This window comes from Lutra lutra, chromosome 4, assembly GCF_902655055.1.
Source record: "Lutra lutra chromosome 4, mLutLut1.2, whole genome shotgun sequence".
In the NCBI taxonomy this organism is placed as follows: Eukaryota; Metazoa; Chordata; class Mammalia; order Carnivora; family Mustelidae; genus Lutra; species Lutra lutra.
The window spans coordinates 126574958-126601225 of NC_062281.1; the positions used below are offsets into that span (position 1 = coordinate 126574958).

A 26268-nucleotide genomic window follows, 5' to 3' on the forward strand; every position below is an offset into this window, starting at 1 on the left:
TCATCAATGCTATTGCAAGTAGAGAAAATGGTTACTATTGAAGTAGAGAGTTAAAAAATTAGTCTATATATGATATTATTTTAATAAATGTAACATACTGAATGCAAAAAAATTCCTTACTAAATAATATCGAGCTGCATGGAAAAATTCATGACATAAAAAAGCAAAAAAACAAACTATAAGTCAGTATGTTTAATATGGATGGCAGGTTAGAATAATGGTTAAAAGTGCAGGCTATAAGGTAAAAATGGCCTGGACTTGAATCTTGGTTATGTGACCTTGGGCAAATTACTTAAATACTTCAGTTTCTTCACCTGCAAATGGGGTCAATAAAAGTACAGACCTCACTGGGGTGTGAGGTGGTTTAAATAAAATAAAACAGATTAAAGCACTTATAACAGTGTCTGGCATATAATAAGCACTATGCCATTATTATTATTTTAATCTCATTTATTCCTAGGCACCCATTTACTTATAAAAATATATTGAACAAAATTGGTAACAGAGTTGATCTGTGGCTAGAAGGATTCTGGCTAAGATTTGTCTTCTTTTTTTTCTTACGTATAAGTAATGATGAGTAGAAGTTTTCACCTTAATAGTTAACGAAAACTCCTTTATTGAGAAAAATATTTGATAAATTCACTCTGAGAAAAACAAAAAGCAAGTGTCACTGTTTCACTGTTAAATTGAGTTTTTTGTGAAAGAGAGACATTTCTCTGTGAATAAGGAGGTGGGAAGGAATTGAATGTTCCAGATGAAATCATCCAGAAGGGAGAAAGTGACCAGGACAGAATTTTGTTCTAGCGAATAGTCAAGAAAGAAAACCTCTAATGCAATCTGAAGGACATCTGAGAAAAACTTTAATGCCTTATGAGAATTAAGCTGCTTACCTTTTGGTAAATTATATAAACTATCCTGAATTTCCTTTAAGAAATTTTCAGTCAGTTGCACTTTGCTAACTAAATGCTTTTGTGTGCAGGATTTCTGTTACAAAATGCTCAGAGAAGATGCCTTCTGAGATTTTTTTTAAAACTAAGGGACAGTACCCAACTGTACCCTCAGATTATAACATTACTATAGAATTAAGTCAAGGGAAATGGTAACCATAACTATCCAACTATTAGATGAAAAGTGGTAGGAATAAATAACATTATAAGGAAAACCTGTATGATCAAAAAGGGGCCCCAATGTGTCTTCTGTAAAGAAGAGGCACACAAGCAGTTTAAAACGTGATTGAAGGCAACGTTCTATTATCTCTTTGAAGTTAGGCAAGTGATAGAATTTTTCTGTATTTCAGTTCCTTCATTTATATTTCAGTTGTCTATTCCTATGTAATAAACACCAAAACTTAGCTTTAACAATAACCATACGTTGCTCATAATTCTGTGATTCAAGCATTTGGATAAGGTACAGTTCTACAAGGTAAAGTGTCTGAGCTAGTTGCTCAAACAGCTGGAGAATGGATGGAATAGCACAACTGAGGTCATATGTCTGGCATCTTGCATCTCACTATTGCCTGAGTCATTACTCATCTGATTTTGGCCGAAGGCTGGGATCACTGAAAGGTCTAAGAAACCTTCATTCATTTGTTTATACCTAGGAGCTACTCCATATGGCCAATCTTTCACATTCTCATCTTTCTTCCTTTCTCTAAGTGGCTAGTTGGACTTCTAACAGTATGCTGGTCTCATAATAGCCAGACTTCTCACACAGCAGTGGGATTCTCTGACAGAAGAGGCTGTCAGTCCTCTCAAAGGCATAAGCCTGGAACTGACCAGCATCACATCCACCATATTTTACTGGTTAAACAATCACAGATTCAATGGGCTAAAGAAATCAGATAAGCCTCTGGATGGAAAGGGTGGTTAAAATTTTGCACCCATCTTTACTGTCACAGTCTACCCTCTAACCACATATTATTTATACTCCTTCATTTTCAAAATATATTCAAACCCCCCCAAGCTCCAAAAGTCTCATCACATTACCATCAGCTCAAAGTCCAGGACCTAATCTAAATCAGGTACAGTTAGTTATATATGGATGAGGCTTCTCAGACCCAGTTTCTTTGTTGCAGCTTCTCAAGTACAATTCCTCCAATATGAAGATGAACAAACGATACAGGTTAACTGCCCGACACACACCTACCTACAGTGGTCAGGAAAGAATATGATAATTTCAGTGGACACTCCCATTCAAAAAGGGAGAAAAACCAGAAAACATAACAGTCCTTGGTCAATAACAATTCTGAAATCCAGTGGGCACATGTCACCAGCTCCCTGATTAGCCTTGGCAGCTTTCCTGTCTCTTAGCTCTCTGGCTTCTTGGCTGCATCCTCTGAGTCATCTTTCATTTTCCATAAGAAATGGCCATTGTTTAGAGCTGAATAGCTACTGAGCCTGCATCCTTTTCACAGGACTTTGAGAGCTCAGAAGCTTCTTTTCACTATGAACTCTCTCTGCCCCTTTTAATCAATGAGATAAAACTTCTGTTAAAACTCTGGGTTAGGGGGCACCTGGGGGGCTCAGTGGGTTAAGCCTCTGCCTTCGGCTCAGGTCATGATCTCAGGGTCCTGGGATCAAGCCCCGAATCACATCGGACTTTCTGCTCAGCAGGAAGCCTGCTTCCCCATCCCCCTCTGCCTGCCTCTCTGCCTACTTGTGATCTCTCTCTCTCTCTCTGTCAAATAAATAAAATAAAATAAAAACTTAAAAACAAACAAACTAACTCTGGGTTAGGGGGTGGGACCAAGATGGGATAAGCTGCCTCCTCCCAGGGACACATCAAAATCTATACTACATATAGAACAAATATCTCTAAGAATGAACTAAACACTAGCAGAACTAATCATACACAACTAAGGATATAAAGATAAAGCCACATTGAGAGGATTAGGAGGGGTGGAGATGCGGTTCATTTAGGACCCATACCCTCAGTGCAAGGAACTACTAGCAGAAGAGATATCACAATCAAATAAGCCATCCCTGAGGAATGAGGGGTATGAACCCCTCATTAGGCTCCAAAGCCCAGGGGACCTGCACCAGTAAGACAAGCCCCCACAACTCCTGGCTTTGGAAACTCCCCTGGAGCTGGGGGATAGTAGGAAATCGAGAGTTTGCTCTTAAAAGGCATGTGCACAATCTCACTCATTCCAAGTACCAGAGCAGAGGCAGCAGTTTAAAAATGCCCTGGGTAACACATGAAGGAGATCAATTAGTTATTGACTAATTGTAGGGCATGTGCCAGAGAAGCACCATTTTTTTTCCTCTTGGCACTTCCCTTCTTCCTCGCTGGCCCAATTGCTGGTGGGTGCCATTTCTGACACTCTCCATCTATTGCACTAGCACTGCTCACCCTATTAGCACATGCCCCCGCAGAATCATCTCACTCAATCACCCACCTGGTCCAGAGTACCTCCTGGTGGGTGGCCTGGCCAGCACCAAAGCCTCTTCCAAGTATCCCTGCCCTGGAGAGCCAGTCTGGCACACTAGAATACCTACAACAATCATAGCCCAATCTTGAAGTGAACCATGCCAAAGGACTGCCCCAACCACCTGGCCAGCTAAAGATATGGCAGCTGGGCCTTGCAGCCAGCCTTGCTAGGGGCCAACCCCACATACCAGCTCACCTGCAATACTCAACTTACAGCAAGCCCTCTCAGCCAGATGGGCATGGGGCCAGACTCACATATTAGCTACCTGAAACAGTCATGGCTAAACCTTGCAGAGAGCTGTGTTGAGGGAAAGTTCCATGTACCATGAGTATACCAATCACAACCCAGTCACAACAGGAGGGTGTACGCAGCTCACACAGGTCACTCTTGGGGCACCTAACTATGGAGACAAGGAAGGTTTACACTACTGTGCCCCATAAGGTATCTTCTGTATAAAGCTACTCCTTCAATATTGGGAGACATAACAGATCCACTTAATATATAGAAACAAATAGACTTAGGCAAAATGAGAAGACAGAGGTATATTCCAAATTAAGAAATAAGACAAAACCTCAGAAAAAGAATGAAATGAAATGGAGATAACCAATCTACTAGAAAAGAGTTCAAGTAATGGTCATGAAGATACTCACCAAAGCAAGAAAAAGAAGGTACACAGCGAGAACTTCAACAAAGAGACAGAAAATATAAAAAAGAACCAATTGAAACTGAAGAATATAACCAAAATGAAAACTACACTAAAGGGAATCAACAGCAGATTAGATGATACAGATGACCAGATCAGTAATCTGGAATATAGGGCAGTGGAAATCAACCAATCTGAACAAAAATAAGAAAGAAGAATTTTAAAAATAAGGTTAGTTTAAGGAAATTCTGACATAACATTACACACACACTAACATATGCAGGAGCCCCAGGAGGATAAGAGAGAAAGAAACAAAAAACTTACTTGAAAGAAAATTGGCTGAAAACTTCTCTAACCTGGTGAAGGAGATAGACATCCAAATCCAGGAAGCAAAGAGAATTCCAGGTAAGATTAACCAAAAGAGATCCACACCAAGACACATAACCAAAGTGTCAATAGTTGAAGAGAGAATTTTAAAAGCAGCAAGAGAAAAACTAATCACATACAACAGAACCCACATAAGGCTATCAGTTTATATTTCAGCTGAAACTTTACAAGCCAGAGGGACTGGCATAATATATTCAAAATGCTGAAAGGAAAAAACTTAAAACAAGATTACTCTACCCAGCAAGATTATAGCTCAGAATTGAAGGAGAAATAGGAGATTCCCAAACAAGCAAAAGATAAATGAGTTCATCAACTCCAAAGTGGCCTTACAAGAAATGTTAAAGATCTTCATTAAATGAAAAAGAAAAGGCCATAACTAGAAAAAAGAAAATAATGAAAGAAAAATTCTTGCTAGTGAAGATAAACATACAGTAAAGGTAGTAGACCAACTGCCTGTATAACTAGTATGAAGATTAAAAGACAAAAGTAATAAAATCACCTGGAAAAAAAAACACAAACACAGGCTAAACAACATGTTACTTAATAACCAGTGGGTACACAAAGAAATCAAAGAGAAAATTTTTAAAAATACCTGGAGACAAAGGAAAAAGGAAACATGAAATACAAAATCTATGGGATGCAACTAAAGCAGTTCTAAGAGGGAAATTACGGTGATACAGGCCCACTTCAAGAAACAAGAAAAATTCCAAATAAACCATCCAACCTTACACCTAAAAGAAGTAGATAAAGAAGAACAAACAAAGCTCAAAGTTAATAGAAGGCAAGAAATAATAAAGACCAGAGGGGAAATAAATGAAATAGAGACTAACAAACAACAGAAAAGATCAATGAAACTAATGGCTGGTTCTTTGAAAAGATCAATAAAACTGGTAAACCTTGAGCCAGACTCTTAAGAAAAAAAGAGAGGAACCAAACAAAATCAAAAATGAAAGAGAAGTTACAACTTGTACCACAGACACAAAGGATCCAAGGAGACAACTATGAACAATTATATGTCAACAGATGAGACAACCTAGAAGACATGGCTAAATTCCTAGACACATACAATCTTCCAAAACTGAATCAATCAAAAACTGAATCAAGAAATAGAAAATCTGAACAGACTGATTAGTAGTTATGAATTTGTATCAGTAATAAAAAACTCCCAATCAACAAAAGTCCAGGACCAGATGCCTTCACAGGTAAATTCAACCAAACATGTAAAGAAGACTTAATATATATCCTTCTCAAACTATTGCAAAAAACTGAAAGGCCACTACAAAAAAAGAAAATTACAGGCCAAGATCCCTGATGAACATTGATGTAAAAATCCTCAACAAATATTAACAAACCAAATTCAATAATACATTAAATGGATCATCACCCTTATCAAGTGGGATTTACCCCAAGGATGCAAGGGATGGTTCAATATCCACAAATCAATCAATATGATAAACTAGAAACAAAGTGAAGGAATAAAACTCATATGATCATCTCAATAGATGCAGAATAGCATTTGATAAAGTTCAACATCCATTATGATAAAAACTCAACATAGTGGTTTTAGAGAGAACATACCTTAACAAATTAATAAGTATAATGGAATATTATTCAGCCATAAAAAAGAATGAATCTTGCCATTGTGACAACTTGGATGGTCCTGGAAGGTATTATGTTAAGTGAAATAAGTCAGATAAAAACAAATACCATATGATTTCACTTATATGTGAAAAATAAAAAATAAATTAACAGCAAAATAAAAAAGTCCCAAACAGAAATAGACTCAGAGATACAAATAATCTGTGGCTGCCAGAGGGAAAGTGAGTGTTGGGATGGGCAAATGGCGGAAAGGGATTAAAAGGTATAAACTTCCAGTTTTTAAAATAAATAAGACAAGGGATACAATGTATAGCAGAAAGAATATACCTAATAATCTGTAACAATGTATATTGTATGATGATACATAGTAGCTAGATTTATCATGGTGATCATTTTGTAATACGCATAAATATCGAATCATTATGTTGTATACCTGAAACTAATATACTGTAAGTCAACTACACTTTGATAATAATAATAAAAGATTATAGGTTTCTTATCAAATTATAATCAACTTCAGTAGACAAAAGCTGCATTCATGTTTCTTTCTGAGACAGCTTCTCTACCTTGTGCCTCACATTAGGCTGCTATAAGACAATGAATGTCCTTATTTCAATAAATCCCAACTTTCTTAAGTTGAGAGCAATCAGGAGACACACACTTAAGATAAACCTTTTAGTCAGGTTAAAGTTCTATGAGGCATCATTTTAAATCTCTGTGTCTTAGTAAAGGAGCTTATAGCATTTTAAATTTTATCAAAAGAGGATAAGATCAAGATATAAATAAGAATTAACAAAATAATAACAGCAACAATAAAAATAACTGTATGCATCTCTCTGAAACCCTCATTCTTGTATCTCAAAATCTACAGAGAATTCTCTTTTATTAAGTAATAATTATCTTATAGGCCAATTTATATTTATTTATATATGTATTTATATTTATTTGTATATGTATATATGTATTTATATAGATTTATTTCCTGTTAGAATTTGATGCCAAATTCTTATTAGGATATTTGTGAATTTGGGAATGAGATTCTATACTATATGACTCCCTTGCCATGTAAAAAGTGCTAATTTTATGCTCAAAAAAGTAAATAGCTTAAGCACAGGTTTTCTGGTTCAATCATTGCTCTACCTTCTATTTTGAGGCTCTTGTTCATTTTTAAAATTTTGTTTTAAAGGTAATATGTTTTATGTAGATGTCTTCTATGGCAAAACACCTGAAATCCTTTTCGTGTGATAATGGGGTGGGGTAGACTTGAAGAGGTGGCAGGAGTAATCAATAAATACATGGAAGATCGAAAAGAAAACAGAAGTTTCATTCCTAGCTTAAAAAAATGAAAGCAGCTGACCATCCCAAACCCACCCCGGGGTTTAAAAAAAAAAGCCAGTGATGATCATTTTTGGGTCAACTTGGCTAGGGTACAGTATCTAAATAATTATCCAGTCAAACACTAATCTAGGTGTTGCTATAGAGGCATTTTTTAGATGTGATTAAAGCCTATAATCAGTTTACTTTAAGTAAAAAAGATTATCCTAGATCATCTGGGTCCGATTCAATCAGCTGAAAAGTCTTTATAGCAGAACTAAAGCTTCCCTGAAGAAATTCAGCCTGTGGACTGCAGTTTCAGCTCAGCCAAGAATTCCAGCTTGCCCTTCCTAAATGCCTATGGATTTTAGACTTGCCCTTTGGACTTGCCTACCAGCTCCCACAATAAGTTAAGTCAGTTGCTTGCAATGTATCTCTTAATACATATCCCACTGATTCTGTTTCTCTGGTGTATCCCTGACTGATATATTGCCTTACAGAGTAATGAGTTTTCTGTCACTAGAAAGATGGTTACAAAAGTAATATGTAAATGAAGAAAAAAACTATAAATTTTTAAAGAAGTGGCCAGTGTGTTGGTTAGGAACAGACTCTAGAGTTAGATTTCCTGGGTTCAAATTCTAGCTTCACTGCTTACTAACAATAACTCTGGATAAGTTACCTAACCTTTCTGGGCCAAAATTTCCTCTTGTATAAAATAAGAGCAATCATTGTTCCTAACTTAAAAGGTTGTGAAGATTAAATGAGTTATTATACATGCAGTGCTATCAGTGTCTGGCAGTAGGAAAAATTAAGTAATTTCTAAAAAGGTGATATGTAGATAGAGCTTTGAGAGGCCCTTGGATTCTAGGACAGTTTCAAATGCACAATTTTTAAAAGAAAACATCGTCATCATGTTAGGGGAGCAGTGTAACACAGTGCTTATAAGGGCCTTGAATTAGACCATGTAAGTCTGCATCACCCTCAGCTCTGCCATTTAACTAGCTGTGTGTTTAACTTCTATAACCTTGGTTTCTTACTAGAAAAAAAGATAATAATAGTATCTACCACACAGGGTTATGAGAAATAAGTGACTTAAGCTGCTTCACGTAATTTTTAAAGTTTTGATAGATAACTCTAAAACTTCCCTCTGAATTTTTATCTTTTTATTCTTGATGATCTTGAAATTATGAATATACTTATATTTAATTGTTAATTATAATTGTTAATATAATAGTTAATAAGTCAACTACTTGTAACCTAATATAACAGTACTCTACTAAATTAATTTGCAGTTTCTAACTGTTCACTGACCGGTAGTAATTCAGACAACTTGTTGAAAAAGGTACCCAATCTATAGATAGTAGTTAAGGATTTCTCTCAAAAACTATAGCTACCATTTATGACCATCTTCCTGGTCCCAAGAGAAACACAGCATATATGATTTCTAAACCTCACAAGTTAGCACTATGTCCATTTTGCATATTAGGAAAGATTTTGAAAGTAACTGTGTGAGCTGATATACGTATGCTATAACATCTATTAATGTTTCTTTGAGAACACTTCTACCACTTTATGGATTTCAGTGTGATACAGACACCAGGTTAATAATGTTAAATGCCCAAATAAGTAATTTCTAAACACCAAAGTAGCTAGCTTCTAAATTCTCATAGGATATTCAGTTAATTTATTTAAAAGTGGGGGGAAGGCCTGTAATTCAATTCCTTTCTCAATTAGAAGAATTTATATTTGTAGTTAATAAAAGCTCTGTCTTCACAGAGAATAAAAATATGTTCCCATTTAACTATGAAAGTATGAATATTTTTAAATCAAGAAGAGATACAAATTTAAACTGAAGTATACGTATACAGAACATATAAACCACCATGATACTACTTTGTTGTGGTTATACACCATAAATTGAAAATTCATACCGTTAAAATACATTTAATATTTTTTCTTTTTGTCCAGAAATTACATTGTTAAAAAGCAAATTTTTAAGTACTTTGCTAAATTTTTAATAGAATTTTTAAACAGGCATTGTCTATATGTTATATTTAATGCTACAATAAAATTGAGCTATTTGTAGTTCATTTAATATATATGTTAGTTGAATGTGTATATACTCCAACTTTTTATATTTAATATCTATATTTAGATATGTACTTAATATGTACATTCCCACTCTACAATACCTTAGATACTTAAGTCAAAGATTATACCCTAGATTCATTTCATTCTATCCTCTTTCTGACAACCATCTACCTATTTAGCTCTCTCCCTTCAATATCTAATTTCAACAATCTTCAGACCTTAACAAGACTCTAGTCCTTTTCACTATACTTCATACTGGAACATTTTTTTCTTCCTTAAAAAGCATAAATTGCAAGCCTAAGCAATATAATCACCTCTCTGCATACATACACTTCCAGCCCACTCTCATTTTAACATTTTTTTAATGTTTTTATGTTGTTACATACTTAAGTGCTTATAAGGCAGACTGCAACTTCAAAACAAGTTGTATTTTAAAAGTTGAACTGTGTTAAATACAAGTCATGTTCTCTGCACGATAACTGTAAAGATCTATACTATAGAAAGAGAAAACAAAACTCTTTTTTCTTTAAATACTATTCTCAGGTTTTATCAACACACATTTAAATTACCTATAAATCATAGGCCAGTTCACTTTACTAGGTAAGAGATGAAGAAGGGAGACAATGTAGAGTCAAAAAGCAAAACAGAAAGGTAAAGAAAAAGGGGTCTAATTTAAAAACAAGTGAGGGACACCTGGGTGTCTCAGTTAAGTGTCTGCCTTCAGCTTGGGTCATGATCCCAGGGTCCTGGGACAGTCCTCTAAGGGCTCCTTGCTCAGCGGGGAGCCTGCTTCTCCCTCTGCCTGTGTGTGCACTCACTCTCTCTCTCTCTCTCTGACAAATACAAGTAAAATCTTTAAAAAAATGAAAAGCAGGTTGAATATAAAAGAGAAGAAGATGCAATAGCATAAGAGCCTTAGGATCCAAAATAATGGTGGAAGGATTGGCCTTGTAAAAGAAGGTGTATCAGCCAATAGTCGCTTTTGAAACAGGTCAAAAAAGTTATTTCAAGTCCTCCCATCAAAGGGTGGAATTTAATTCACCTTCCTTTAAATATGGACTCCTCTAAGTGACTTACTACTAATAAATAGAGGGCCACAAAAATGACACTATTTGACTTCAGAGGCTAGGTCATAAAAAGTGATACAGCTTTCACCTGATCTCTACCGTTTCCTTAGAACTCAGCCACCATAAGAAAGCCCAAGCCACACGTAGAGGCCACGTGTAGATGTTCCAGCTGGAAGTCCCAGATAATGTTCCAACTACCTAAAGCCAGCACAAGAAAATGGAAATAAGCAAGTCTTTTGGTGATTCTAGGCCCTAGCCTTTAAGCTGAGCTAGTTACTATCAAAGCAGAGATAAGCAAAGATGAGGTATCCTAGTAGAGCTCTGCCCAAACTGAACTTTCCAAAGCAAAATAAATGTTATCATTGCTTTAAGCCACTAAATGAAGGAGTGATATGTGATGTAACAACAGATAAATGGAACAGACAATTCTTCTATTAAAACAAAATAACAATAAATTAAGTTAAAATCTAGCAGGTGTGCATGTTTGATAAAAAGAAGGTGAAGGGATTCTTGTCTGATATATTTTATTTTCTTTGTGAGATCTGAGGTAAGATCATCTCTTAAAATGAGAGTGATAATGAAGATTCAGAAGGGTGAAGAGAATAAAATAGAAATTATAAAGAATGGGACAGTGTTGATCAGAGAAATATGGTAGAATTGTCAAATAATGCTGACAGTCTATTTGAGGCTGAATTTATATTGCCCTTTTACATGGTTTTCTCTAGTGGTTTTTTAGCTCTTTGCTGAAAGCACTGAGAAAGTTGAGTTTATCAGTTAGAGTTCTGTCAGAAAGATATGATAAAAAGATAAAAGTGCAACAGATCTTGGGGACCATGTAATCCAAACTGGTTAAGAAGGAAAACGAAGAAGTGAGAGACGTGATGGATGAATGGATGAAAGATTGTGATGAAGAATAACAGTAAGAATATTTAAAGAGCAAAGAAAAAGGAGAGGATGTTGTGGTCAGAAAATAGTATGTGTACATTAATGATTCTTGAGCAGTTAATAAATCAAGTCAACAGAAGGGGATAGGAAATAATGTGGTCAAGGAACTGAAACACAATGGTAAGATATTGGTCATCCACATAGAATGTGAAGCCACCTAGGACAAATGCAGGGCTCAGAGTATAGAGAAAGATTGTGAGCCAGGTGTCAAAGTTTTGGATGAATGAAGAGAAATGAACAAGAGACTGGTAAATGAAAGCAACAAAGATGGGAACACAGTAGTACAGCTTAATAGTATAGGCCCTGTCTTGGTCCTGTTTGGGCTGCTATAACAAAATATCATAGACGGAGTGACTTATAAACAAAAGAAATTTATTTCTTACAGTTCTAAAGACTGAAAGTTCAAGATTATGGTGCCAGCAGATTGTCTGGTAAGAGCCCCTTCTTCACCGACCACCATCTTCTCACTATAATCTGATCTGGCAGAGGGGGCAAGGGAGCTCTCTTGGGCCTCTCTTATGGGGCGCTAATCTCATTCATTAGGGGCCTCATGAGGCAGAGACCTCATGATCTAATTACCTCTAAAAGGTTGCACCTTCTAATATTATCACCTTGGGGGGTTGGATTTCAACATATGAATTTTGGGGAGACACAAACATTCACTATAGCAGGCCTCAAATTAGCAGGTTGGTTTTTTTTTTTTTTTTTAAGATTTTGTTTATTTGACACAGAGAGAGATCACAAGTAGGCATAGAGGCAGGCAGGGTGGCGGGCGGGGCAGGGGGGAGGGAGAGCAGGCTCCCGGCCGAGCAGAAAGCCGGATTCGGGGCTCAATCCCAGGACCCTGGGATCACGACCTGAGCCAAAGGCAGAGGCTTAACCCACTGAGCCACCCAGGTGACCCATGAGCAGGAATTTTTTAAGAAGTTGGGAGCCTAAGAGTTTTTCCTAATCCAATGTCTTTCTACCTGAAGCCTGATACCAATCTCGCCATACCAACTAAAAGTGATATAATTCTGACATATAAATGTCAAATTACTATATGCTAAGAAAGAGAGAAAGAGGGGCGCCTGGGTGGCTCAGTGGGTTAAGCCACTGCCTTCAGCTCAGGTCATGATCTCAGGGTCCTGGAATTGAGCCCCACATCGGGCTCTCTGCTCAGCCGGGAGCCTGCTTTCCCCTCTCTCTCTGCCTGCCTCTCTGCCTACTTGTGATCTCTCTCTCTGTCACATAAAAAAAATAAAATTAAATTAAAAAAAAAAGAAAGAGAAAGAGAGAAAGAGGTATCCTCCTATCAAGAAAATCAACTAACAGGTCCAAATAGTCCATATATTGCAGAGAAAGTACCTGCCAACTGAGGAGAAAGATGGGGAGTAAAAACTTCTACAAGAGGCTTGAATTTTTTTTTATCCATTTAACTATCCATGATTTTAGTTTCCACTATGAGCTAGGAACTGTGCCAAATTTTAGGTGTTAAAACACTAAACAAGATAGATACTATCTCTGCCCTTGCAGATCACAATGCATAGTCAGAGAAACAGCTGACAAATCAATACTAGTATAAGTGCTACAATCACAAACGTAAACATCTCCAAAACAGACTCAAAGCCAGTTTCTATTTTAGTCAGTCTATCTCCCAAGATGATCTCAGAAATTCTATACTTATTCTTATATAAACCCCTATGTTGTATTTTCACCCCAGTAGCAATCTTATGATAAAAGGTACCACTGTACATTTTATCATAAATATCTGTATGTATCTGTCTCCCAGCTTAAAATAGGAACCAAGTCTTATTTTTACTCACATATTTGCATCTGTGGACTAGCATATAGTCTGGTTCACAGTAGGTACTCAATAAATACTGACCAATAACTAAAGGACTGAATGAATGACAAATAAATGACTATTCTGTCTCTGTCATTCTACCATGAACTATGGCTTATTTAGTAACTTGAAGATAATAGCCTGAAGAGGAATTCATATTTTTCCCCAGTTTAACCTTTCATGGCTGCTAGGAAGCTTCTCCTTGGATTAGAGGGGCTAAATTATCAACAGAACTAGCTCCTACAAAAGAAGCTAAGAAATACTGTACAAACATGTTCTCTTAAGTTTGTGGCTCACAGACAATGGTGTGCTGATACTACATGTCATCTACTTAAGAATAAGTAATATAGAAACTGAATACTCATTAAGTAGGACTCTAAAATGAGATCTCAAGACAGTATCTTTTTTTTTTAAGATTTTATTTATTTATTTGACAGAGATCACAAGTAGGCAGAGAGGCAGGCAGAGAGAGAGAGAGTGAAGTAGGCTCCCTGCTGAGCAGAGAGCCCGACATGAGGCTCAATCCCAGGACCTTGGGATCATGACCTGAGCTGAAGGCAGAGGCTTTTACCCACTGAGTCACCCAGGCACCCCAAGACAATATCTTTAATTTTTTAAGGACAAAGTCCAGATGGAGCATACAGATATGCTAAGGACTTAAGGCTTAGGTTCAATAGTTATTTTACAAGAAAACAAAAATTTCAAAAGCCACTGAACAGTTAATGTTATATGAATAGTAGGCAGCAGGAATACAACCTTAAATCATGGCCATAAAACCTGGGACTTTTTACCCTGTAAATAGCAAGTCAGATAAGATACAGCATCTACACTGGATTTTCTAAGGCAGCTTTAATGTCAAATGTACTAGTGTATCATTCTTCATTGTGAATTTTCAATTAGTGCATTTCTCTCTTTTTTAAGAGTCCCAGATTTGATTCAGAAAATCATCCGCATAGATTCAGAACATTACTGAGTCTAATTTACATGACAACCAAAAAGTAAAAAAAAACAAATTATTACTATAGGAAACATCCTATGCTATGCTTCCCACCAATGTCTCATAACTACACTTTTACTTATTTAAATCTTCCAAACGACTATGAGCTACATAAAGGCAACTCTTTATCTCCCATCCTCAAGGAATTTTTAAAAATTAAATAACTGGATGAATTATAAGATTAAACTAAAAATTTAAGCTATACCTCCATATCGTTTAAGCAATTCAAGCTATACCTTCATATCAGGGGAAACAATTTATTATCTGCATTACAGTAATAAACCTCAATAGTAAGAAAAAGGTGACTTTTTCAGAAGTTGGTAAGAAACTGAGGGGGTTATTAGACCTATAAAAAGAGTAAAAAGGCATTAAAATTTTCTAGCAATTTTTAAGTTGCTAAGAATACTAGCTGAATTTACGAGCACAGATCTTTTTACCTTTAAACATAAATGATTAAAAAGTAGTTAAATATATTTATTCTCTAAGCCTAGTTTATCAAGGTTTTGTTTTATTTTATTTGCTCTACAACTAGCTTTTATAAGTTTTGAGGAAAATCCCATGAGTTCTAGTATTTCAAATTCAGGTGAACAATCACACATTTTCTGTCAATGCTACTTGATTTATACACTTCAATCATGTATCCATAACCGTTGTAGTTTGAAAAGTTCTGTTCTGTTCTGTTTTGTTCTTTTTTTTTTTTTTTAGTTTACTCTCATACGCTGGACCTTCCATTCTCTTCTCCTATTAGCTGCCTCTGATCTTAACTTTCCCTGGTTCTGCTACATCCACAACATCACAACTGGAGCTCTTGGGTGGATTATTTGGCTAAGCGTCTGACTTCAGCTCAGGTCATGATCTCGGGGTCCTAAGACTGAGCCCTGAGTTGGGCACTGTGCTCAGCGGGGAGTCTGCTTCTCCCTCTCTGTCTGCTCCTTCCCTCTCCTTTCTCTCTCCCCCAAATTAATAAATAAAATCTTTGAAGAAATTTTAAAAATCATAAAAATATTCAACTACACATAGTATGTTAAGGGTTTTTACATTAATAGTAGGATGCTATATGTTTTATATCCAATACATTCCTCTGATCACCAACATTTAAATGATCCCTTTACCTGTAACAGAACATGAGAATATCTTCAAAGACTAATATGGTGATTCATAAATTTGCTTCCTAGGTCAAAATTCAGAGGCTATCATCCTGTAAGTACAGGTAAAAAAAAACAAAACAAAACAAACTTTCCCTAAAGACAGTACCTTATATGTGCTCACACTGAGGCTCATTTGCCACTTCTCTCCTCACATAATTTTATGAAAACCTTCTATAATTTTTCCCCAAGTCTTGGTACTTTTTTAAATATACATTCTTTCTCTTAATAAATACATTGGAATCATTGGATTATAAAACTGGAAAAGACCACAGCCTCATTATCAAAACCACCCTTCTCAAATTTACACTATAGCTTGGAGACATTAAAACAAACACTTATTCACGGTGAAGTAATAGAAAGTACTAGGAAACAGAATCTAGATTTTTCTTATTCTAAGTTCAGGTTCTTACTATTAAATTATACCCCAACTTTTTAATATCTACTTGAAAGCACTCCTGGGGGAGAAAACTAATATTTACTTAGTAAAATATATTGGTTCTGTATTTTACATTTTCTTTCTACTATTACACATGGCTCTACAAAACTCAATAGCTTACAGGATGCATACTTTAATTATGAAAGCAATATTTTATCTGATTTTTAAATTACTGTGTTCTGCAAAAGTTGCATCATTTTCATCAGTGCCTTAGCTTTCACTCTTTTCAAAACAAAAAAGCTAAGATTTTAGTAGCCATAGGAATTGTGTCAGATGTTGCAGTTCTATAGTTTCTAAACAGCTGGCATTTAAAAAGGGAGCAAAATGAGGATGTTGTATGGAACAGATCCTCTGACCATCCAAGGTCATTTTCCCCCCATGGCTAGGAGAATCAAAGACAACAGACATAAAAAACAACCAATCAGATACCATTTTTCTCAGAAATGCCACAGCCATTCTGAATTCAATATGCTCCCCAATTCTGCTCCTCAACCTGTTTTTATTTCCTGACTCTATTACTGGCATCATAACCCATCCACTAAGGCACAATAATTTGGGTGTTATTCCCAAATCCTATTTTTCTTCATTCTCCAAGTATAGTTTGCTCATTTTCATTTTCCAAAGCTATCAAATTTTAGATTTTTTCCTGCATACCTATCTCTACCACCTTGATTCAGACCCTCTAATTCCCTTACTTGCTTGAGAGTCTTCTTACTGATCATCCCAACTCTACTCCACTTGTCCCACAGTGACTCATCTTCACAATACCACCAAAGTGAGCTCTCTAAAACCCATATTTGATCATGTCTCTCCCTTATTACAAAGTCTATAATAGCTCCCGAATATCTATGGGGTAAAATTCAAAATCTTTCCATTACATGGCCTCTATCCATTTCTTCAGTCTTATCTTTCATTTTATAATTTCCCTTCTTCCCTACCACCAGTTCCACCCTTCAAGTTAGTCATAATAGACAACTTACTTTCCTTTTCCTGTATATTCCATTTTGTTTCACTCCTCTACATTTTTGCTCACTGTGTTCCTTCTACTCAGAAGACACTTCCTCCTGTAATCCCACTGTTGAACATTTACCATTTTCAATACTCAACTCAGAGCTCACCTCCTCTCTGAAGTCCTTTTTGAATCTCACCCTCTCCATGCCAATAGAAATGACCATACTTTCTACAGTTTCCCCACTGAGCTTTTATGAAAGCATCTGTAACAGTTTTTCTCCCCCATTAATTTGTTGACAAGTATGTCTCCCCTTTCTGGAATGCAGGCACTCTGAAGCAGGTACTGTGTCATACTCAATCTTTACTCCCATAGGATTTGCATAGAGTCCATCACATATTAGGAACTCCAGTATGTGGAAGGAATGAATGAGCCAACAAAGAAAATAACCATATAGGAGCCTCCTGAAGGAATATTTTTAAATTAAGATACTCAAAATAATTTGGTACTGACCATAAATTCCATTTTCTATTTAACATACTTTATTCATTAAAAACTTAAGATTTAGTCCTCTGAAAAAATCTGGGCACATATGTATAGTATCCATATGTACCTGGATATACAGACAATTTTGCAAATTATACTAATTGTTTAATTTTATTAATTTAATGGAATATCAAAATGATTTATGGTCAACCCCTTAACTATCTGAAGGCTTTTAATAACTATCCTGGCTTATCTAGGACCTTTTCATGTGCTGCTTCTGCCACTCAGCTATGGCTTACTTGTCTAAGTTGGCTTTCACGTCTTTAACTATCCTGCTGCTGGCAATGAAAAACAACAATCTGTCTATATCCTAAGTGAAAGACACTGAACAGGAGAATGGAAAACATGGTTCCTGAACATGAGATGATTTTGTGCATTAGATGATCTGCACAAAATGAATTACAAGATCACATAACTGGATGAGATAATATGTATTTATTATTTCAATAGTGTTGCTGTTCATTATGACCTTTTTTCTTTTTCAAAAATTCTTAACTAAAAAAATGTTTTTTAACTCAAAAACTATTCCTAAGTACTTCTGCCAATTTAATAAATTGGAACACATATCTGATAATTAAGAGCTTTAAAGACATGAGTAAGATATGAGATCACTAAATTTTTCCTAATCAACATTTAAATCTATAAAAACTTTCAATAAAAATATTTTCACTGACAGTATTAAAAACTAAAAATAATAATAATAATTCTAGTAGAATCCAACAGAGAAATTAACTTTGTAGTTAACTTTACAGATTATACACAAATTACTATAGTAATTTCTTCACTAAATTTATAAAGGCTTATTCAGAGGAAATGCTTTAGAAATAAGTTAATTCCTAGTATGAGAAAAGATAAATCCAGCATTCTGTTGATTGACACATACTGGTGAGGATCCAAATTACCAAGATGATGGAAAAATGGGTTGGCATCTTTATTACATATAAAAACAGCTATGTTCTAAACTTGTGCTGTCTAATATACCAAACATTAGTAGCCACATTTAAGTTAAAAATTCAGTTTCTCAGCTGCCCTGGTCACATTTCAGCTGCTCAATAGCCACATATAGCTAGTGCCTACTACATTAAACAATACAGAAACATTGCTACCACACAGAAAATCTGCCTGGATAGTACTACTCTAAACCATAATGCAAATATCTAAGTACTTTTTAAAAGGGCAATACAAATTTAAATAGGAATGTTTTGATTAGCTATTTATCAGGAAGGGAAAGTATACATTTACAGATGAGAAAAATAATTAAACACAAATACAAACGGCAATGAAGGGTTTAAGTATATAAATTAATTTACGTGGCTTAATTTGAAATTACACCATATCAAGTCTGAAAAGATTTTCAAGACAGTTTAATCCTTCATCCTCATTTTACAGGTGAGGAAATGGAATCTGGAGAACAGTACAAGAAAAAATAACTCTCATTTAAGATACTTAATATATCCAAATGAAGTCACTATTAAAAACAACCAAAATTTCCTATAATGGATAATAAACTGAAACAAAGTGAAGTCTAAGCTATTCTGTGTGTCTCAGAATCAGTTTTCCCATTAGATACACATATGCTGTATGTGTATCTAATGGGATACACATTAGATAATGTAGATAATGTGTAGATAATTAGATAATGTGTATCTAATACACATTACCTAATGTGTATTAGATACACATTAGGTAATGTGTATTGGCACAGTGGCTAGGATTTCGGGTCCAGGGTTAAGCTGCCTAGGTTCAGATGTTGCTCCTTGACTTCTTAGCAGTATGAATTTAGGCAAGTCATTTAGGCTCTCTGAGTCTCCATTTCCTCATTTATAAAATAGAAAAATAATTAAACTACTTCCTAGGTTTGGAAAGATTAAGTAAAATTATGTATGCAAAGTGCACAGAGAACCTGGTTCATAGTAAGCCCTCCAAAAATGCAAGTTGTTATGAAACTTGCATTTGGTTGAACCTAGACTACTGGCGACCTTTGATTAATTTCTATTCACCCTCAAGCTCTTAAGACAGAGAGATACTTTGGAAAACATTCAAAGATCATTACGCAAACACTAGATTACATGGTTGTTCTACCACTTACAGTCATAGGAGAATCTGCATCCAAATCTCTACCAGCACTTTACTCATTGGCTTCAATACCTTTGCCATTCAAGTGTAATACAAAGCCCCACAAGCAACCTATGGGGCTAATTTTTTTTTTTTAATGAAATAAATCACAAAAGACCTTCCCATGTTAAAATGGTGGCATGTGTTTTTTATATTGGTGACTGTGGGTAAAGTAAGAAGTGGGAGACTGGATAAGTAAAACAATTTTGAATGACCAGAGTTTATAACTTCTCAGAGAATCATATACTCATATATTTAAAATTTATGCTTCTGTATATTAGTAAAAGTTGAAGTAACTACACTTAAACCCATATTTTTGAGAGTAAGTTTTTATAAATACACAGAACAGTTGGTATGTAATGGTAAGAAATGTTCTTTTAATAAGTTTTAAGATATATCAATACAATTTCCTAGTTCACTATGGTAGAAAAATAGGTACCCAACTTAATGTTATCTCCAGAAAGTATAGAGATGAGAATGGCATCTCCAAGTCCTACCCTGGAAAATGTTTTATTCTAAGAGTAGAGAGATTGAATAGATTACAACAGAGGCACCAAATAGTCAAAGCTTCATTCTTCTGGAATATTTTTATAACGAAGCTCCAGAGTCACCTATATCAGGCATGGTCCAAACCAAACCTCAAATCTTAGTCAACCTTGTACATTTTAATCATCATTTTAAATCAAACATTTTCCTACTTGTAGTTTTCAGAGTTCTAACTTCACTTTCCAAAATATCAGCACTTACCATATTTTGCTCTTCAGATAACTTTTATGAATACATTTTTTCACTTATACTAGGTTGTACATTTCTTGAACTTTTACTTAGTCTCCAAATGAAACTAATACACTTTGCAGACATTTTGAAAATATAGGTATTAATTATTTCATGAGGCAGAATGGAGTCAGAGTACCAGATTCTAGTGATACTCCGGTATCACTGATAATCTGATCTCAACTTCAGCTTCTTCAAAGGTCAGGCTCTTTGGCTTTAGAATCATTTATCACTATTTATAATCATTAAACGGAATGATTATATGGGCTGATTTCTAAGATTACTTCTATTTCCGGAAGTTTATGTTGTTACGTATCAACTGAAGTTTAAATAACTACGTTCAAATTTTCAAAGGCATTTATTTTCAAGAATAATTTTTTTAAAGATATACACAGAACAATTAGGTTTGCAATGGTAAAAGCTGCCCTTTCATTAAGTTTTAAGAGATATCAATAAAGTTTATTGACAATAGAACGGCAACAACACACACATGATAACATTGCTCCAGAAGAAATTACAGAGTGATCAACACATGGAATTTCTAATAACTGTCCCTATAAGTTATCACTCGCTATTTTCTTTCATTACTTCACAACATTCATTTAAATTACCATACTGATCTTCAGTTTCCATAAATAAACTTACATCAAAAGCTGGCTAACATACTTACTAAATAGACTGTCACTAATAGTTGGAGCTCAGTAAAGATTTTATTCATAGGAATAATTTAAATATATTTAGATAAACATTTAAAGTTTCCATCCTGTTTTCTGTAAATATTCCAAGATTATCCAATAGTTCTGAGCTTCAAATCAGTACTGTCTTGGGGAGAATGAGTTTGGTAACTTAATAATGTAAATATATAGATCAGAGAAGAGTCTACTATCATTATTAAAAAGGGAAACACTGTACATGTCAGTACTTGCCAATGAAAATCACTGATATGGGGGCGCCTGGGTGGCTCAGTGGGTTAAAGCCTCTGCCTTCGGCTCAGGTCATGATCCCAGGGTCCTGGGATCGAGCCCCACATTGGGCTCTCTGCTCAGCAGGGAGCCTGCTTCCCTTCCTCTCTCTCCGGCTGCCTCTCTGCCTACCTGTGATCTCTGTCAAATAAATAAATAAAATCTAAAATATATATATATATATATATATATATATAAAAAAAGAAAATCACTGATATGATTCAATTACCAAGCACACTCCTTTGTACACAATTAGCATGTTTTATCTTTAAAAGGAAAAATAACTAGTCAGACACAAATAATTATTTACACCTTCCACATTCCTATTCTTTCTGTACAGTTACCACATTTGTGCAGTTAAATAAGAAAAGATAACAAAGTTCTACCTCTACATTGGCTTTTTAAAATTTTCCTGTCACATACTAAAGTATGGTCACTGATAATCTGTATGACATTACAACAAACTTTTCTGGAGTTCCTGAAAATTAACACCAAAACCTCACTGGTGAAACATAAACATATAATCTGATCTCATTATTCACATTAAACAAAATGAATGACTAAATCTTTCTGAATTGATTCTGCTTTGTTGTTTAAAAAAAAAAAAAAAAAAGCTATTTCCTTCATGCTAAATTACAAAATTAACCTAAAACACGTTACAAACATAGAAACATTAAAAGATACTAATTATACAAACTGGAATAAATCATTGGCATTCCCTCAAGTGCTAAAATGTCATTCAGTCCTGGTGACATAACAAGTACCATTTGTTGTCTTATCATTCTGAATTATAAAATCAGAGATGAACCTGACAAAGGCACATTAATTTTTTTATTTTTTCACAACCATCCTGATTGATTGAACTACAGAAATTCAACTTGCATGATATTTTACTATCTGGTGTAAAGTACAGGGTGCCAGCACTTTCAGCGTCAGAAGAAATTCACCTTATTGTGGAAGCACTTCATCTCCCAGAGACCTTTAAGTTTTACAGACACTCCAGGAGATTCCTGAAATGTTTCAAGCAAAGGCAAACCTGCCTTGGTTTTTTTCATCGATAAAGTTGCAGTTTAGTTGTTACATCTCCCATTCCTAAGAGATGCAAGATCTCAAAACCACAGTTGCTTATTCAGAATTAACCTTACCTGCAGAGAGCCAGACTAGCAGCCCTTTACCTAAGCTGTGATTAGGTTGGGCAGAACCCAAGTGATGGAGGGAAAAGAGCCAACTCTGCCCACAGCACTACCTGTGGCTCCCAAAGAGGTGGTCTCGGGTAGAGGAAGCGAGGATTGGAGTGGTACAAGGGACTTCTTTATCCGGACCATATTTGGGGAATTGTTCTAGCGAGTGCGTCCCCTCGCTCTAAAGAGAGAGGGAATCTCGGGGAACACTGTTCTCCCTCGATCTCTCCATCCGGCCCCACGCGCTCGGCCCTCACGCCGGAGGCGGGGCGGCGGGGAGGCTGTGGAGGAGGAAGGCAGCTGGTCCCTAGGGCCCCCACGAGCAGTTCCCGGCGGCCGCTGCGAGGCCTGGACCATGCCCGCGGCCTCGGGGCTCCGACCCGGACGGGCGGTCGATGCCCCGCGCCCGCCCGCCCGCCCGTACGGTACCCAGACCCGGTCCCTGACTCACCGCTCTCCACCTCGCTGCCTTTCTTGGCGGTCGCCGCGTTCCCCATGACTGGGGCGATGCAAAGAAGGGGTCAGGAAGGGGAAAGGGAGCCGGGGCCGTCCCCGCCACTCCACCGGCTGAAGCAAGTCCCGCTTCTGCACGGGTCGAAGCGATGAGTGCTCCCGGCGCTGGCGTTCCGAGACCGGGCGGGAAGACTGGGCCGGTTCGGAAGGCAGGGCTTCAGCCAACTCCTCAGCCCGGTAGGCAGCAGCTGTAGCACCCGCGGCGGCTGCGGCGGCGGGGGCAGACACTCCCCCTTCCCCCGCCCCGCCCCCCTTGCTCCCCCCCCCCCCCCCCCCCCCGCCCAGGCCCCGTTCTTTCTCCGCGGGCGGGCGCGCGCCGGAAGTGACGTATGCTCCGGACGAGGGCGACGGGGTGAGGGGCCCTGATCGGGGGCGGCTGAGTGGGGTAACTCTGACCGGCACCTCGGCGGCCCGCTGAACGGGGTGTTCTCGCCCGGGATGGAGCTCGGATGTTCATCCCTGAGATGTGGGAGGTGGCGTGAGAACCGTTAGCTTCGAGGAGCCTGTCATCTCTCAGCCTGGAGTCCCCCATGCCCTGGAGCGGGGCCGCGGGAAGCCGTGTGGGCGCTCGGTTCCTTGCTTTGTGCGCCGTATCCCGGCGGCTCCTCATTCAAAGTTGCCTTGTCCCGACAGGCCGGGGAGAACAGCACGTACGTGTAGAAGATCGTATGCGAGGGGAGCCCCGTCGTTCTTGCTTCTGGCGGGGGCAGACTGGTCAGCACGTGCCACGGCAGCAGCCTCGTCCCTAATCTCGACTGGCTGGGAGCCTCAAGATGCAGGTAGTCGCCGAGCCCGTGAGCACGTTGTCTTCCGGGTTCTCGGGCATCCGTCGCAAGCCCTTGGATGTTTCCAGTGCGGGTTTCATTCACCGCGCTTTTGTGGGGTCACTCAGGTTTTATCAGACATCCCAGACGGAGATAAGGAAAATTTTACTTCTGCACGATGTCTGTTGATGCGAGGCTTTGTATTTACCACCTTTCTGTGTAGATGTTAAATGCATTCCCGATTGATAATTGTTTTTCATCGATATACATAGAGCACCCACTCATATACTTAGAGCACTTGAATTTTCAAGTATCTTTATTTATCGGGTGATTTATGGGGCAGTGTAGTATTTTCCTTTTGCATGTTCCTTTGAACTCTGTTCTGTGAGCATTTGTTCCAAACCTAGTGCGGAAAGTCTGTTAACTTCCCGAGGGCGAGACCACATAAACCTGTTTGTGTCCCCAAGGCACCAGATGCACAGGGTTTAATGGACACCTGCTGACTTGAAAGTAAGCTGAGGATATTTTTCAGAATTTTTTAAAAAAATATTTTTCATTCCTGACAAAAACGGAGTGCTAACTGAAGAAGTTCCTCGGTAAACTCTGTATCTTATGATCAATTCTGTTAAATTAACTGAACAAATATTTGTATTATATACACTGTATTCCAAGTACTGTATAAATATTAACAAATTGTTCCTCAAAATCCTGTGAGATAATGTAGCTTTACTATTGTTATTTAATGTGCAAACTGAGGGACAGAGAAGTTAAGCAATTTACTCTAGGTTACACAGCTATCATCTGGTGGAAGCAGGATTTAAACCTAGGTGGCTGCACTCCAAAGTCCATCCTTTTCTCTGTAATGTTGGTCAGAAACCCGTGGATGTTGTGGTAAATTGCTTTCTCATTTGAAATCCATTGATTTGAGATAGAAGAGATTAAAAGATACAGTTTACTTTTGGGGGAATTTCATTATACTGTAGTTCCCCCTTATCCAGTTTTGCTCTCCACAGTTTCAGGAAACAGGTCATTCTCCTTCTGACCTGTCAGGAGGTCAGTGGTAGCCTAACACTAAGTCATAGTCTATACGTCCTTAACTTTATTTCTTCTCATCATGAAGGCATTTTATCATCTTACCTCATCACGAGAGGTGAGTATAGAACAATAAGATCAGAGAGAGACCATATACACTAACTTTATTATATTATATTGTTAAGATTGTTAATATAAATTGTTAAAATTATTCCATTTTATTATTTATGATCAATCTTTTGCTGTGCCTGTTTTATAAATTAAACTATATCATAGATAGTGTGCATGCATAAGAAAAAACATTGTATATACGAGATTTGGAACTATCTGTGGTTTTAGGCATTGACTGGGGTTCTTGGAATATATCCCCCACAGATAAGTAGGGAGGGACTACTGTATGGTTTTGAGGGTTTCTATTAAATCCAGCTAATGTAAAAATAACAGAGAAAAAAAGGGTTTGGACTAGATAGGTTTTGTGTCAGCATGTAACAATGTTGCAACAATGTCACATCTTTCCAGTCATGTTTTGTGCTATAGATGTGACATTTGCCCTACATACATGGAAAATTCACTAAATAGCATTAAGCTACATAAATACCAAATTAAAGACAACTTTTTGGTATATTTTATATTTCTAGAATCCTGGAATATTCATACTGTCCTCATTGGGGTGAGTTTTTAAATGTATGCCTTTTTATAGACCAGTTTTAATAATAAAAGAGTGGTTATAGGCATAATTTGTCCCTTTTCTTGACAAGATTTTGAGTTCTAGGCCTCTACTAAGAGGGCAGCTGAATAAATCATTAATTTGCAAAGGATACTGTTGACAACTATTACAGAGTTACATACATCATAACTACATTCTGGAAAATTAATAAGTAAAATATTCAGCTTTACAAAATTTGTCCCTTTCTCAATTTAACTTTATCATTGGTTAAGAAAGTACATTAATTATTAATTAAAAAAATTATCAACGGTTAGAAATATCTTCTTATTCTTTTTTCCTTGTACTATTTGTTATATTAGCTTACACTGCTTCTCTGATTCAAGGAAGATTATACTTTAGGAATATAGTTTCATAATTTTCAATTAGTTAACATTCATAGTCATTTAGTTGTCATTATATACAAGTTGCCTTTTCATTATTAGAGAAGAGTTCTCTATAGGAAACCATTGTTTATATAGCACATAGAAAACTGTGTTTCAAGAATTTTTTTTTACATTGCAGAAGGGGCAGAAATGTCATTAACTGTTCAGTTATTCTTGAAATGATTAGCAGTAACATGGGGCAATTGCTGTCCTTTGCCACAAATGACTTTGCTATAGCCTAGACAAGTACAAAGATAGAACTATTTCTATAGGAAAGCAGACGTAAGAAGTGGGTCATTACAGAGAAAAGACTTTGAGTCCTTTTCCATATGATATTTTATCTGAGAATCTACAGCACTTTGTAGCAGGGAAAATTATATTTCATTTTGGAAATAATTAGTCTTACATTTTCTCATACTTTGTAAAAACATTTTCACATTTTTTTTAGCTGATCCTCAAAA

The 26268-nt window shown here is 36.7% G+C and overlaps 1 protein-coding gene across 1 annotated transcript in view; it reads right to left on the minus strand.

Annotated features, from left to right (window-relative positions):
* The window catches only part of PRKACB (protein kinase cAMP-activated catalytic subunit beta), a 125884-nt gene extending 102724 nt beyond the window's left edge, over window positions 1-23160 (minus strand). Inside the window, exon 1 of the mRNA XM_047725227.1 lies at window positions 22861-23160. Coding sequence (XP_047581183.1) covers window positions 22861-22906 — 46 coding nt within the window. The 5' untranslated portion in view covers window positions 22907-23160. The remainder of the gene's footprint in view (window positions 1-22860) is intronic.
* Between the last annotated feature and the right edge of the window lie 3108 nt (window positions 23161-26268).